General features: G+C 41.1%; 1 protein-coding gene across 2 annotated transcripts in view; it reads right to left on the bottom strand.

The window, feature by feature from the left end:
- SLC1A7 (solute carrier family 1 member 7) overlaps positions 1-18,080 on the bottom strand; it is a 941,247-nt gene that overhangs the window by 48,149 nt on the left and 875,018 nt on the right. For both annotated transcript variants that reach the window (XM_044085451.1, XM_044085450.1), the window contains one exon: positions 2,096-2,195. In XM_044085451.1, coding sequence (XP_043941386.1) covers positions 2,096-2,195 — 100 coding nt within the window. The remainder of the gene's footprint in view (positions 1-2,095; positions 2,196-18,080) is intronic.

The following is an 18,080-nucleotide window of genomic DNA, read 5'->3' as shown; positions in this document are numbered from 1 at the left end:
AGTTGCTTCATATGTTTTTGGGCTTCCCAAATTACACAGTGATATATTGGATCCCCCTTTAAGATTAACTGTATCTAGCCAAGCAGCAAATACTGAGCCCCTGGCAGTACTTGTAGGAAAAAAAAAAGTTTTGTTGTTTCAAAGATCAAATGTTTTATTAAGGATTCATTTCATTTTATTCATGCTATTAAAAATGGGAACATGCGTGATGAGGATTTTTTAGTCATACTTAATGTTAATGCACTGTATTCAAATATTTCCAAAGATGAAGGTTTGTAAATGGTATCACACTACACACACACACACACACACATATATATATATATATATATATATATATATATATATATACATATACATACACTCTGAGTCTTCCATTCCAAAGGAGTATAAAGAAGTATATTTGGTTATTAATAAAAATGTTGAATAGTATTTTATCCTATAATTTTATTACTTTTTGAAAATGTGTTATATAGGTATATTACTAGAGTAGTGATGGAGGGTGGCACTATGGCTCCTAGGTATGGTAGTCTGGGAAAACATACATATTAGGTCTTCCAGATATATGACAACCATCAAATTAAGTGCTTTATTTATGATATATACATATATTTTTTAATTTGGTCAGGTTCCTTAGATCAACTATATAGATTTTTTCATTATTTGAACAATATAGAAGCGTATATTATTATGCAACTGAAATATATTTTTTGGATATAATAGTGATTAAAAAGGAAGGTAGACTTACTACTAAGTTATTTCTGAAACCCATTAACAGTAACAGTTATTTGTATTACACTAGTATGCATTCATCTTGCTTAAAAAGGAACATGGTCAAGGGACAGGTTATTAGAGCAAGTTGTTTGACAGAAAATCATTTTTTATAATCAGAATCTACTTTACTTAAACATAATTTTTTGTCGAGAAGTTGTACACCAAATACGATAGAGGAACAGTTCTGCACTGTTCCTGTGGGTAGGAAAGACAAATATAAACCTTGTTTAGTTCAGAATGATGAATGCAATTGAACTACTCATGGATACTGGGATAGAATACTGGCCATAAAATTAATTAATTCATTGGATGTGGCTAATCTTAAACAGATCGTGCAGAATAATCGGAGAATACTGCAGGGATTTCCAGAGTGTGTTAATGTTGTAGAAGATTCAATTTTTTTTTTTTTTTTTTAAAGGCTAGAAGTTTGGAAGATATGTTGGAGTGGTAGATTATTTGTAATACCAGCATGGGAAAAATGGTATCATGCAATAATTGTAATCATTGTGAATTTTTCTTTAAAGGTATATCAGAGATTTATTTGGTTAATACTTTGTACAAAACACCTGCATTGTTCACGTGCAGTTCTAAGAATATAATTTATGCTGCAATCTGCTTGAAGTATTCAGGTTTTTATATTGGCAGCACCTGCAGAAAATTGTCCAAGAGAATTTATGAGCAACTTTATTCTGTTAGATCTTCAGACAGCACTAATGATTCATTTAAGCACAATAGTGAATGCTTTTCTGCCTGGTTTAAAAATATAGTATTGGAAAAGGTGTTTTCATCTCATGGCAAAGATATAATAGATGAGTTGTTGGAATGGAGAGAATATTGGTGGCAAGTGAAACTAGATGCTTGTACTCCACCAGGTTTTAATGACATGGAAAATTTCAAGATCTACTTAAAATTAAACAACCAGAATTTTTTCTTTTGAAATATGAAATGATGTTGTAGTACTGTGAATGGATGTTATATGTAGTTCTGCTGTATAGCTTTGCATGCTTTATATAGCAGCAGCTAAATATATAATGATGTATGTTTGTTGTTATATATATAACATCACCTACCACATAGATTACTTGTAAAGACAGAAGTGAAATACATTAATTTTGATTTTCTTCTATAATACGGCTTGAACATCTAAAAAATGTTCACTGCTAATTTCACTTAAAGGCAGATTTTATTTACTTTGTTCAAAAATGAAGAGTGGCTAGCTTTAACATGCAGGTACAATTTATATGATACTGTTTGCAGATAAGAGAAAAATCTGAATAGCTCTACTGATGTCAGCTCAGCACCATCAACAATTATTTCTTACCTCGTCATTTTCAGCAGCAAAGTCCTTTCGGCACAGATGAGCCATAATCCCTGCTGCAAAAGCATCTCCCAGTACATTTATCATTGTTCGAAATCTGTCTCTGAAAGTAACACCAATATGAAACTTTATTACAAAATTTCTCTGCTCAATCTTTTTCTTTTCTGTTGTCAGTCATGTGTACTAATGTATGCATTATAATAAATTACTGCAGATTTAGCAATATTTAATGTAAACAGGAATTTATTCTTAAATGCTGTTTCCACTTAAGAGGAGTCTCATAGCCGTCATCACAAAACTGTTCTGTTTATCACAGCATGCTATAAAGGATCATTGATGGTGCTTCTGAGAACTACAGAAAGAAATCAAGGAGGATGGGAGAGTTTTAGAAACAAAAATGAACCTAAAGTTTAATTCCTAAAATAGAAAATAGAGTTTTGGACAGAGGATAGGTGAAGCCTGGTCACAAATCAACTACAACAGGAGCTCTTTGTTCACGAATCTTCTATAATGTTCTTACATAAGTTTATTTATATGCATTTGCTACAACTTGCCAAAATCACAAGTTGACAAACTTTTAAAAATAAAATATTGCATGCAGGTGTGAAACCCCTTAAGCACTTATGGGAAGAATTGCCCCTACCCTCTTACTCTATAGAAAAATGTTCCATGGTCCCACCAACTTAAGGAAAAATCCAAACTCCATGTGAAATACACACAAATACAGACACACGCATGCACGCAAGTGCACACTTATATATGCAAGTGGATTTAATTAATAAAACATTTAAATAGATTCCAAATTATTTATGTGTGTATGTATTTTCATTTTATTTAGAATTTGTCACCTGAGGTAACTTGCTGAGCTACTTAGGTACAATATTTCTGTTTTTTTTTTCTTTGTTAGTTAATCAGAGATGTAGGCTGGTCTAGGGACTCTTTTCTGCCATGACTCAAATGCAAGACTGAATTAAATAAACTGCTCAGATAACATCAGCAAACTGGTTGTATTGCACAAAGTTACAGATATTGATATTTATTGTAAATATGACTTGTTTACAGAAACAGAGAATTAGATTACACACTGTAAGCATTAGATTTACATGAGGTACCACTAAGCACATTAACAAGTATCATTTATACTATCAGTAATGTCCATACTGTGAGGTACCATTAGAAACATAAGTAATATTTTAAGGTCATGCTGATGCCGAGTATTGGATTGCCATTACATTAGTGAATATAAACTACACAGCAGAAAAAAGGAGTCGATGTGGACTTTGGGAGAGATTCAACTGACTGGTGCATAGTTAAGATGGAAGTATTTGGTTTAGGCTTCTCTTGGAGTATAGAAATTAACTGTGAGTCTATTAACTCAAAAGTCATTGTGATTTCTAAGTAATCAGGAGGGAATCTAAGGGATTTGGTCATAGTATGGACAAGACATGGTAAGTTAATGAGTTTTTTTTTTTTGTGGCTTGATAAAAACTGTAGCATCCTCATCATGAGTATCATTTCACTGGCCAAGGAGGAGCAGATACTGGATTTGAACTATTTAGTACACAAAGAAATGAGTTATATGGCAAGAAGGTAGTTAGCTTTGAGGAGAGCTGAACACTAACATTCCTAGTGAGAGCCTAAAGTTATGCATGTGCTTATTTGGTTGATTAAGGCTGCACTGCTGAAAGATTTTGGTAGGAGGTCAAGGCAATGGGGGTTTAGGCCTTCATCAGGTGATGATGTGACATATGGTAGTGTCATTTTGACATTCGCCAGACCTAAAATAAGAATTTATTTGTTTCTGAATTTATTTGCTCAATATTATATTTGAAAGTCAAGGAAGGGTCTAACCAAAATCTGATGTATTTAAAATATGTCTTGTTATGTAAAGTGAACACTGAAAGACAGTTATTGCCAGTTAAATGAAATTTATAAACTTAAGTAAATGTACTTAAATACATATGCCCCGGGATTCATGAAGCTCGGCGCAAGGCCGGCATTAGGCTTGCGCTGACCGTGTGGCATGAAGATGGTGCAGTAGCGCCAAATGCATATTAATGAAGGCACGCTGCCACCACAGCCACGTGCATAGGGCATGTCAAAGTGCCACACATAGGCGTGGAAACGTCAGCTGTCGATGTGCAACCTAAAATGCTTGCATATAACAATTTGCAAGCAATAGTAATCACATCTGTCAGTGTCCGTGGATACTGAAACATATGCAAAGCATGCAAGACAGTTCCTGCGAACACAAAATGAAGAAGCAAACACAAATGCACGGTAGGGAATAATGGGTCCCTATCCCTCGAACAAATGACATTGAAAACCATTTGCCTGTAGTCCAATGCAGTGTAGATAGTTATACCAAGTGGAAGTGAAACGCATCATATGTTAGCACGCCGCCAATAGGTACGTCCAGCCCAATGATCAGGGTCACCAGCTGACCCATATTGTGAGGGAGGGTACACAGCTGGGCAGATGTGTCCATAACACAAAACACGATAAATGTAAATATCTAGCAACCGTATGACCGACTTATATCCCAAACGCATGTAATAGTCACATACAATAGGTATGTCCATATTTAACATACCATATGTGACAGAAAATAGAATAAGCATGTAAACGAAACAGAAGGAGCATATAAACTGCTACAACAATAAGGCAACATGTAGGCTGAAAGGAACAGTATTATCTGTAGCGTTGACTGTGGGTACGTGTTGTCCAGTACAATCGGATATGTGTCCGGAATATATCCCATCCTGGACATAGGAAAAGGTGGCATCCTACCAATGATTAGAACAGTCGGCCAAAATCCACACATCTGCGGTCCAAGCGAACTTGTCAGGATGTGTCACAGTTGAACTGGTATTACCTGGGTATAACAACCATGTCATGAAAGTTAAGTATGGGCGTGTATCTATGTGCATGAGGTATAGCATGTGGAAGGTCAAACATGGCAGGGTAGTCCACACAACCATATAGGTACCTGACATATGTAGGGTATGCAATGTGTTACCTTGACCGTGCCATGGGCCATCAACCAAAGCAGTGATGGCTGGAGTGTCAGGAATATGTGTGTGAGGGGGATGGGTAATGGTATAATCCTCAAAGGCGAGACTGTGTCGTATGCAGAATAGGTGAACCGGAGGTGTATGAGGGAGCAGTGGGTGAAGCAGAAAGAAAGACAAAAACATGTATACACATCTGCAATACAACCAGACAGGCCATACTGTAGAACACAATCCCACAAACATATGAATATTAAAATGTGCGATACAAAAGTACAGAAATGTCACCGGCACATACCCACAGATTGGTCCTGATGGAACTGGCCATATCAAAAGCAACACACCTGGATGCATAATGGACTACCCAGCATCCCCTCCACAGCACACAAGCCACCCCCATACATGAACGTCCACCAAATCCAGCCATACTTAGCCTGCTAGTTTGGCGCAGCCACATCTACACATAGTGACCACTACGCATATGTAGTAGGTAGTGTCACCCTAGGCAGTTTCAGGATTGCAAACTATGTATCTCTTGCATGTAAAACCCCCAGTACATTTTTATAATGCCAGAAGAATGGTCGGTATTGGTCTTGTTATTATTGGTCTTGTTAAATTTTTGGATATCCCTCATGGGATAAGTAACCTGTGTAAACATTAGAATGGGTATGAAGACACGATATCCAGTCCTGTAGACATCTGGACACAAGTTGGAATGTGTAGTAGTGGTGCATGAGACTGTCCAGCCCTAGATGGTCATGCAGAACCTACTACCCAGGATCAAACACCTGCCCATGATGCACGTGTCCTGACATGAATAAGCGAGAGAATATATTGCACACATTCGCATAGTGGCACATGGTATAAGGGTGATGAAGGCACTGACCTAAACAGGATACCCCCTGATCCACTGTGTGAGGGACAATTAATGTGTGTAGATGTGACCTGACCAACAATGATACAATGCCAAATGTCCTGTGATTGTAGGAAATAACTATGTACCATACTGCATGTAACAGTTGCCTAAAGCGGTAACGTCAGGAGAGAATAAACGTAATTCGTACAAGAAACAGGCAAACAACAAAAGTGCTAAAGGTATAGGCTCACAGCTAGGAAACTAATGAATGTTCTAAACCTGCACTGACCGTGGCTATGTGTTGGCCTAAACAATCTGGTATCCCCAGTAGGGTTACCATCTGTCCCACTTTGCGAGGGACAGTTCCTCTTTGGGCAGTTGTGTCCTGACAAAAAATATTAAAAATGGCAAATGTCCTGAGATTGTAGGACATAGTTATGTCCCATATGTTATGTAATAGTTGCATAAAATAATTATTTCTGTATTTAAAATACTTAAATGTTACAAGAAACAGAATAAGCAGCTAAACTGCTACAAGAATAAGCTTTTATTTAGGCAAATAAGTAAAGTTCTATCCTTTGTACTGACTGTGGGTATGTGTCGGCCTGTAAAATCTGATGTGTGTTCCGAAAATGTTCCATCTTGGCCATTTGAAAAGGTGGCAACCCTAGTCCCCAGAATATATCCCAACCTGTACATATGACAATGTCAATGCTACCAATGGTCAGAGCATTCGCACAATAACTGGCCAGCCTCTTATCCACTCACAAAGCCAGTGACCTTTGGAGGAAAGGTGTTGAATGAGAATGACTACTTACAACAATGAAGAGTAATAGATGCATTTAACTGCAGAAAATTAGTAGTATTACGAATCTGTCAACACGTTCCAAGTTAATAGTATTAATATGGTAGAAGTGTCCGTGATTGTCCCTGAGTTGTCATAGCCTTGTCCTGTCACTGTAGAAACGAGGCCCCGAGTATCGCAGAGGTCCGTACACATAAGTACACCAACCAACTGTCACATCTGTTGACAGGACTATTGCATACCTGTAGTGAATTTATAACTGATGTCCAGAATAATATTCATTGTATCTATAAATGAATGAAATAGGAAGGGAAACACATGGAAACCCCCCCCCATCCTGCATTATGTAGTGGAACCACTCCCCACCCTAAATTATGTAGCGCCGACCTAATAATGTGGTCAGAGGTGCCCAAACACCTACGTCTGTAAACACAGGTAGAATGTTAAAATCTGGACTAACTCTGTCCATGTGCTACATCTGATATTTGAACAGCAACAGGGCAGTTCTAGTCACCAGTCGGCCGAGCCTAAACCCGGACCAGCACATGAACACCATGACAATCAAACACGCGTATGTGCGAGGACTATAAGCGTAGGAGTTCTGAATATCCTTGGAGTGAGTAGACATGCAGCACAGGTCCAGAGCAGTAGGAAACAGGGAATGTCCTAAGTGTAGTACTGTGGTTTTCCCAGCAGGAGAATGGATGCCTGCTGTGTAAGGGAAGCGGAGAGACGTATGTCAGAGTAGCTATGAACCATGGGTATACATATGAATGAGCCAGAACAACAACAATAGTGTAGTGGTTAGAGCATCCCCCTAACGTAAAGGCATTCCCGGTTCAAGTATGACTATAGCACATATTAATTGTGTAATGAATGCCTCTGTACTGTAAAGCCAACATTTATACATGTAAAGGTGACTGCGTTTGCATGGGTCCGTTAACCGGATTCCATCAATCAAAGTGGTACTTTCATAAGGAATAAGGGACATGTAATCCCAAAGAAGTGCCAGTAACTCAGAATAAGTAGATGCAAGTGCACCTGCGCGGGTGTACGCAGCTATTAGCATAGCAAATGTATGTTGTCTTGTACAGCTGTAACTTTTATATATATAGATAGATAGATGTGTGTATAGATAAATATGCACAGACATAACAGAAATATGCAATTATATGTCTACATATCTATCTATCTATATATATATATATATATATATATATATATATATATATATATATATATATATATATACACACATACACATATATATATATATATATATATATATATATATATATATATATATATCTATATCTATATCTATATATATATATATATATATATATATATATTTATATACACACACACACACACACACACACACATATATATATATATATATATATATATATACATACATATATATATATATATATATATATATGTATATATATATATATATATATATATATATATATATATATATAGATAGATATGTAAGGAACGCCGAAAGACGAAAGCAAACATAAGGGTTGTGAAGGGAATCTAGAGCAAGTAAGGAATTATAAAGTGCTCGCAGCGTATATCAGATAAGGCTGCACAAGTGTGAGTAGAGCACCTCTCTTCACACCAGAGGCAGGGTTATACCAGTGGCCATAACATCGTTGAAGTGCTATGTCAACATTGTAAACAGACAGAATGTAGTACATGTTGCAACCAACTACACTTGTAACCCGCAAATTGTTCGTAATCCATAATACCAGGAAAGGCACGTATGTGCAAATATGAATGGATAGTGAGACTGTGAATACATGAGGTGGTACAAAATGTGTGTAGGGCCCCAACGCTCTGAAGAGGGCAATGTCTAAAGGTGTGTCATGGCTGCGATATCAGGTGTATAATGGCTGTTATGCGTGGAAACTCAACATGGGTGTGCTGAGAAACTATGGATATACGATTATGGACACAGGAGTGCTAGGGTATGTTGCGCCGGGTGCAATGGAGCGGCTCGTGGAGGTCAGCTAGTACTTAGGTGTGATTCCCAGATAGAGCGTCGTTTGCATGGAGACATGCGCGAATGGGCGTATCATTGTCGGATGTTGTGCATCAGGGCTGGCAGCCCGGCACATAAAACCTATACGCCACCCATGAGCGGAACGGAGTTCTGCTGTGACAACCCCAAACCGGGAAAAGCAGAAAGACACAACTACATGAAGACCTCAATATGTTGACGTATAATCACAGTAACACAAACACTCATTCTATCAACAGTAATAATATGAATGTGCACAGAAACAAACACAGTAGCAGGAATAATAGGCTGCGCATACGAGTAATAGGTCAAATGACACTGTATCACATCCCATTTAGCAGCGGCACCCCAGACATGAAAAACGTGCGACATCTGTCCGCTGTATAACGTGCAATATACTGATCACAAGTTCACCGGAGTGAAGTGTCGGTGTCATAATGACTAAGGCAATAGTATGCTGTTGAAGCAGAGATAAAACCCAATATACATGTGTAAGTGTCCACGTCCGGGAAATGTATAGGTTAACAGACACACAGATGTATATATAGATAAAAACGTATATATATATATATATATATATATATATACACATATATATTTATATATATATATATATATATATATATATATATATATATATATATATATATATATATATATATATATATATATATATATATATATATATATATATATATATATATATATATATATATATATACACACACACACACACACAAGGATGTACTACAGATATATATATATATATATATATATATATACATAAACAACAGGTATTGATATATACACATACACACAAAAGAAAATATATATGTCATTATAGATATACGCATGTACATAAATAGGTTACTTCACATCAATTGGGGTAACATATTTACAGCCCGGGCATATGTGACTGGGAGGTCCAATAAATAAACATTGTACCTCCCACACCGCCCAGCTAGGCCGGTCAGACATACAGACAGGCAATACAGATCAATACACTGCCGCTGTCCAAAACACCGGTAGGAAAGTACCACTGGGAGAGATCTGCAAGGTCTACACTTTAAACATGGATAACGGTGTCCCTTGCGGGACCCCAAAAATTCAGGGTACTTGTGAACCTGCTGACATTGATACGAGCAGGATGTAGGTGTACATGGAACAGTAGGTTGTGCAAGTGTGATAATACATGGGTTGACAAAACGTATGACGTGTCCCGAGACGGGGAGAGTTGGCAATGTGTAGGGGTGTGCTCATACCCCAGCTGTGCTCGCAGTAAGTATTTGTCATGACTGCTGTAGAGGGGTGCCAGGTAGGTGGACCATGGGTATGCATTAATGGACTTAAGTGTGTAGGTGCTGGTTGGCAGAGATGTAGTAGGCCCCCCCAGTGAAAATCATTAATATTCCTATGTGGGCATAGCATATGCCTACACCTCCCAAACCTGAAGAGCACATCTACCAGATAGTCTGTAAACTATCGGAGAAATACATAGAGACCAAATCAGTGCCGTGTACCCAATTAGCATGGACGTCCATAGTTATGTATCAGAATGTAACAAAGTTCAACTAAACACTTCCAGAACTAGTGATATTAGGTGGACAGGTGGCAGAATACAGGTAATGACAGATGACAACATGTATGAGTCATAAACAGCATGTACCTCGACAAACGTGAATGAATACATATGCTCTGTGACTGCAAATGTGTCTGGTTAAAAGAACCAATCGTCTAAATGTGTCCCACAGGGTGTTATGCATTGTTCTTGATACAGTGTTCATTCACACCCATTGGTATGTGAGTTCTACTAGTGACTGAAAGTGCATAATTTGCTGACCACGTTAGGTAGATGATAGCATAACAGATGAGGTTCAACACCCGTACGCCTTCGAGGGACACACCCGTCTGGGCAGTTGTGTCCTGCAAAATGATAGTTATGGCACATGGCCTGTGAGTTCGGGAAAGGAGGCTATATAGTGTGTGTAGTGGTGTCAGAAATTAATTTATTGTATCAGGAACAGCTACATGTAATAGGAAACAGTATTATCAATTATAATGCTACATGAATATCCTTAACGTATGCAAACCGTGGAAGTCGTCAGTTTACTACTGGCTGTGGGTATGTGTTGCCTTGACATATGTGATAGCTCTACATATAGGATCTATAGGGCCGCCACCATTCTGAATGGCCAAAGTGGAACCTGCTCTGTAGAAATGTCAGACATACCAAGGCAGAACATACCTACAGCCATGCATAGTACAGAAATATACATATCGGCACAAATCAAAGCGTAGTCAAGCAGCAGTAAAGTTGCTTATGCTACTACATATAACATATCGACGTGTCAGGTATATAAGACCTGTAACAATCAACCAGTACAGACACGTACAACATGAGAATGTCCCCTAATCAGGACAGTTGCAATGGCTAGAGTATTGTCCATACATCTCAACTGTCCCTGAATTTCAGGTACGTCCCTGAGTTTGACTGAAAGTTTAACTCTGTCCCTCTTAATCCCTCCTAACATTAGTGACTTTTGAAGGAAATGTGGTGAATTACACTTAATGACTAATGACAATAAGTAAGAGTTATAAACTTCTTTTACTTCAGAAAATGTGTATTAAGTCATATGCTCTGATTCTGTCAATGTTTCAAGTTAATAGCACTACTTTTGTAAAAGTGTCCCTGATTGTCCTTGATTTTTTCATGACCTGTCCATGATTCTGTAGAAATGTGTCCCCAATTGGTGGAGAGGTCTGGTATTGTCACATGAGATATGCCTAATGAGGGACTGTCCCATGCAAAGTGGGAAAGGTATCACTCCTACAGTCTCCCGTTGTGCAATCTGAAAGGTGGAAAACATACAGTAGGTATGCAGTAGCATGACTCGGCGGACAGCTGTGTTAACAAAATCATATTCACATGTCAGCATTGCAGAGTATTGGTTCCCATGTATCAGGCAGATGGGAGCAGATCGTATGAGGAACATGCATATAATATGATTACGTCACTGGACAGGCTGACGAGTCCGTACAGTCGAACGCCTGCCGTCGCCAAATGGTTACACATACCCGATACTGTAGTCATGTAGTCAGATGTAATATGCATCACAAGGGATCTCACACACCCAGTGTGAGTGACAAATGTAAGCAGAAATGTCGGTGAGCTAGCGGCTGTAAGCGTGTTTGTCTACCAGTATGCCAGTAGTGCACTGTCAAAGAAATGTGGAGTCTAAACGGGTATAATGTGCTGTGACCAGAGGTCAGCAGTGCTTAACACTGTGCAAACCCACGCACAACTGCTCCCACCTGCTGGAATGTGCCTTACCCAGTCCATATCCAAAGGCGTCAGTCTGTCCGTAAACAAAGAACTGCCCTATTTATGTGTTGGTAGCAGTACCCTGCACACAGCTCATGTGAATTAACAATAGACCATGGCATATGTACAGACAATAGACCACAAACACAGCATACAGCGCAGTCATCCAACAGTATAGCAATGTACTGGCAGATATGTCGGGACCACTGGTGTATGCATGCCTGGCCGTCCTGTGTTTCAGTGTGTGAGCATGCCCAGTATGACTGTTACGCATGTTGTCGACCGACATTACCGTCATACCGTCATATGTGTGAGCATGCCAAGTATGGTCAACTGTATCGCATGTGTCACATGTCCAGATAGTTAGTACTGTGTTGCTGACCCCTCCATTCTACACAGACAGGTGTCATGCTGTGTCTGCAGGGTAGCTAATGGTCATGCGGCATTGACAGTTGCTACATGTCTGCATAGCGTGGGGGGACATCCAACCACAACCACAGTCCTACATAGCACCGTGGGTGGCGCACATGACTCTCACATGTGTAGGTTTGACAGGGGCACAGCTGACAGTTGTACACATCTGCCGCTACTGTACTTGTATGCCAGGTACTCCATGTCAGTGTGTGGACCTACCTAAATTGGTCGGAGGGATACCAGTGTACGTCAGTTCCCAGCTTTAAATACCAGCACAGTGGTGTTGGACATCCTAGCTTACACAACCTACATCAAACTGCCTGGCCTGCTGTAGTCTGTGTGTGTCTTAGGAGGTTGGGGTCATTCATTGGGCATATCCATAGGCTATTGTATATCATTTGTCTGTATTGGTCCACATCTGTCCAGCTGCATGGAATGTGTGTGGGCTGTACGGACACACATGATGGTCAGCCCATAATCTACAGTGGGTTAGGACACCCTGTGTACTACTGGCTACCACTGTGACCCGTGTATGTGCTACAGAGGTCATGATGCCACTATGGATGTGTACTGTCTGCTGCCCTAACATTCGGCCACCACAGTCACTTGTATGCTCACATATATACCATAACAATGGGTAAATACACATTCTAATACAACTGCCAATTGTTAGGACAATAGACATACCCTGGGTGTGTTCTGGACCTGAGGACAGTGCTGGAGGGCTTCCTATGTTGGATGCACACAGTGCACCTCCTATACATGGCCGAGCACAGGTAGTGTCATGTTTGGCATCTATTGTACTGTGTGCGGGTCAGAGAGGGGAAATCTGTGGGTACCTACTGTGTCAGTGCATATGCCTTGTGTTGCCTCTTTGCCAAGGGCAGGTCATACTGTGCACGGGCTTTTGCCAACTGTGCCCTGCTCAGGTAGTTCCTTCACCAAGTCACACTGTACCTGTGCAGGCCTTGGCAGTGGTGTTGGGCTGTGTGGCCCTGCCCCATGCTGTTCCTGCTGCTACTGTTACTGCAGGATAAGATTGTGTACCATAGTAAATACCATAACAATTTGTATGCATGTAGCTAGTGAATACTGCAGGGCTCCACCGGATGTGTCCAGATACCAGAACCATGAACTGAGCATCCCAAACACATGCACAATTATATGTCTTGCCTGTGCATCCGGCTCATTATGATGTGAGTGTTCAGGTGTGTGTGCATTGCTGATGGGTGTCATCAGCCATGACACCAGTGTTTACCCAGCATCCCCCACTAGGAGACTGTAGAGGATGTCCATAATGGCATTGGTGTGGTACAGCTGTGTCAGAAGCCATATATCGGAATCATCATAGCTTCCAGGGCAGACAGCACACACATTCAATCTCATGCCCTGGCCATCGCATATGGCCTAGCTGTTGGAGGGTATGCCCCTGCAGTGACTGTAGGCCCTACCCCGCTCACCGGGTAGTGCTTCGATGTGTATGTGTGTAGGCTATAGCACATAGTACCCCAGGGTAGTCATCCATGTGGTTGAACTGATGCATATTGCTGGCCTACTAATCACGTGTGTTGAGGACATGTATGTGCTCACTAGAATGTGTTAACGTGGTGTCTGCGAACTGGTGCAATACTCTGGATGCAGATGCCTGTGAGATACCCATGATATCCCCAGTTGTGCTATGTGAGGTACCTGTGGCTAGTACACCTAGGCCAACACATACCGTGGTATCCACTGTGATGGGTTTCCCCCAGCCTGTTTGATATGTCAGGTGTGGCAGGCACAGGTCAACAAGCCGCTGTAGGAGGTCTCTGTCCACCCCATAGTGCTCCACCATCCCCAGCCCATGTAGCCCCTGGTAAGTCACCCTGGGTCTATAAAGTCTTATGTCACCCCAGTAAGGGTTGTTCGGCAGCATACACATCCTCACTGCCCCAGCCTCCTGCACATGTTGGTATATGTTGCCTGCTGCAGCCCTTCTCCTTTGGTTGGACTGTGTCGTGAAATGTCCCCGCAGGTATACACCTGTGGTGTAGTGTGCAGAAGAAACCTGTGTGTATGCTGCTTGCTCACATTACCGTACTGTTCAGGTGTGGGCTGGCCATGTCATCTGCTGATTGTGCTGATCAACACCTGTTTGTGCAGCCTGTACAACCTGACTACCCCACCACTGCTGTCATCCCTCCCAATGTCACCAGGCAGGTATAGACACACCTCTAGCTTAGGCGTGCTAAGGCAGGAGCACTCCCGAGGCACAGTTCTGCAATGTACATACAGTATGCCTGACCCCCCTCCCATGCTGTCAACTATATTTGAGTCCTGCACCAGGCTGACTACACACATACACTCCAGGGACCTGCATCACACCCTGGTGATAAATGGGATACACTTGTCGACTTCATCTGCATAGTATAGTCTTCTAATGAATAGTTATATGACCCATACTGAACCTCCAAATTAATAACCACTGCTCTGTGTCGCTCAGATCCGTACACAACTGGCAACAGGTGCCTTACTATCACCATATTCGATGTCCCATGGTCTTCCCAGCAACAAAATAACCGGTGTCTACATGACTACAACCCATGACCCTGCACACTATAGACGATGTGCATTACCACTACACCATGGCAGATATACGTAGATCCCAGGTTATCACATACAGATCATCTAGCACAAACATTCAATAGTGCTGATGTCCCCAGACATATATGTTCACATCTATGGCTATCTCTGTATCTACATATATCATATATATTATTTGTATACATATATACATGGACATATATATATATATATATATATATATATATATATATATATATATATATATATATATACATACATATACATGTACACACATATGTAGATATTGCATTTATATCAACAGCAGACCACATGACAGCAAAGCATTAGACATGAATGAAAAGGAAGATACATGTGCCTCCTGCATCATGTAGTGTTGTTACTATCAAGGCACGTATGTTTTCTTGCATCACACGGGTCAGACTGTATCAAGGATGAGAGTAGGGCTGCTGACATGTACTCACCAGACCTATTGGCGAATGTATGTGTTGACCACACAGTGTCTTGGCAGAATATGCGGGCTGTGGGCGCTATATAGGTCAGCAACAAAACACACTGAACACATCCCACAGCTAGCCACCCACAGATACCAACACATACAGTATAACTGCCGAACACACACACCTGTCATGCCTTGGAATCGAGCACCTACCTGTCTAGTCTACCACACTACAGCATTATGCAGTAACAGAACGTGCTACCGAGTTTCAGCACTCCCACAGGCATACGTCTAGGTGGATGACATCAGCAAAGGTAAAGACACTGATAGGGAATGTATGGTGAGTGAACCATCTAAAAGCATTACTCTGTCCCCAGGCAGCTGGAAACACACACACAGACACTTGTCAGGGCTGGGAGTTGAACATACACCTAACTACCTTATCACACTACAGCATTACACAGTTACAGAATGCACTACCAAGATTACTGAAACACAGCACTCCCAGAGGCATACTTCTAGATGGATGACAATGACATCATGCGCAGAGGCAAAGACACCAATAGGAATGTATGGGGAGTGAGTTGTCTAAAAGCATTACTCTGTCCCCAGGCAGCTGGAAACACACACACTTGGCAGGGCTGGGAGTTGAACATACATCTAATCACCTTATCACACTCCAGCATTACGCAGTTACAGAATGCGCTACCGTGATTACTGGAACACAGCACTCCCAGAGGCATATTCTAGGTGGATGACATCATCCGCAAAGGCAAAGACGGCGATAGGAAATGTGTGGGGAGTGAGCCATCTAAAAGCATTACTCTGTCCCCAGGCAGCTGGAAACACACACATGCACTTGGCAGGGCTGGGAGTCAAACATACACCTAACATCTTTATCACACTACACCATTACTCAGTTACAGAATGCGCTACCGAGATTACTGGAACACAGGACTCCCAGAGGCATACTTCTAGGTGGATGACATCATCCGCAGAGGCAAAGACGCCAATAGGGAATGTATGGGGAGTGAGCCATCTAAAAGCATTACTCTGTCCCCAAACAGCTGGAAGCACACACACACTTGGCAGGACTGGGAGTCAAACATACATCTAACTACCTTATCACACTACAACATTACGCAGTTACAGACCGTGCTACGGAGATTACTGGAACCCATTACTCCCAGAGGCATACTTCTAGGTGGATGACATCATCCGCAAAGGCAAAGGCCGATAGGGAATGTATGGGGAGTGAGTCGTCTAAAAGCATTACTCTGTCTACAGGCAGTTGGAAACACACACACACTTTGCAGGGGTGGGAGTCGAAAACACACCTAACGACCTTATCACACTACAGCATTACGCAGTTACAGAACGCGCTACCGAGATTACTGGAACACAGCACTCCCAGAGGCATACTTCTAGGTGGATGACATCATCCGCAAAGGCAAAGATGCCGATAGGGAATGTATGGGGAGTGAGCCATTTAAAAGCATTACTCTGCCTCCAGGCAGTTGGAAACACACACACACACACACACACACACACACACACACACACACACACACACACCCATGCACACTTAGTAGGGCTGGGAGATGAGCATACACCTAACTACCTTATCACACTACAGCATTATGCAGTTACAGACTGCGCTACCGAGATTACTGGAAGAGAGTACTCCCAGAGGCATACTTCTAAGTGGATGACATCATCCGCAAAGGCAAAGACGCCAATAGGGAATGTATGGGGAGTGAGCCATCTAAAAGCATTACTCTGTCCCCAGGAAGCTGGAAACACACACTTGGCAGGGCTGTGAGTTGAACATACACCTAACTGCCTTATCACACTTCAGCATTACACAGTTACAGAACGCGCTACCAAGATTACTGGAACACCGCACTCCCAGAGGCATACTTCTAGGTGGATGACATTATCCGCAAAGACTAAGACGCCGATAGGGAATGTATGGGGAGTGAGCCATCTAAAAGCATTACTCTGTCCTCAGGGAGCTGGAAACACACACACACACACACACACACACACACACACACACACACACACACACACACACACACACACACACACACTTGGCAGGGCGTCGAACATACACATAACTACCTTATCACACTACAGCATTACGCAGTTACAGAATGCGCTACCATGATTACTGGAACACAGCACTCCCAGAGGCATACTTCTAGGTGGATGACATCATCCGCAAAGGCAAAGACGCCGATAGGGAATGTATAGAGAGTGAGGGAGTCAAAATTTGTTTTTGCTGCTGATGTTAATAAGAATTTGGATGCCATAGTGTATTACACTCGTTTCCTTGATGACGTTTTTATACTATTAAAGGGTGATGATGTTTTGGCATCTGAGTTGGTTAGTGGGTTTAATTCTTACACTAGCTTTCTACAATTCACTTATTAATTTAATGTTAACACAATTGCTTACCTGGATATTTTGTTAACGAAGAATATTGGTTTAGGCTGTTTTATCTCTCAGGTCCACCGTAAGGCA

The sequence above is a fragment of the Protopterus annectens genome, chromosome 10.part0 (assembly GCF_019279795.1).
Source record: "Protopterus annectens isolate FY-2018-M chromosome 10.part0, PAN1.0, whole genome shotgun sequence".
NCBI lineage: Eukaryota > Metazoa > Chordata > Ceratodontiformes > Protopteridae > Protopterus > Protopterus annectens.
The sequence above is the reverse complement of the archived record's forward strand: the minus strand, read 5'-3'. Positions and strand labels throughout refer to the sequence as shown.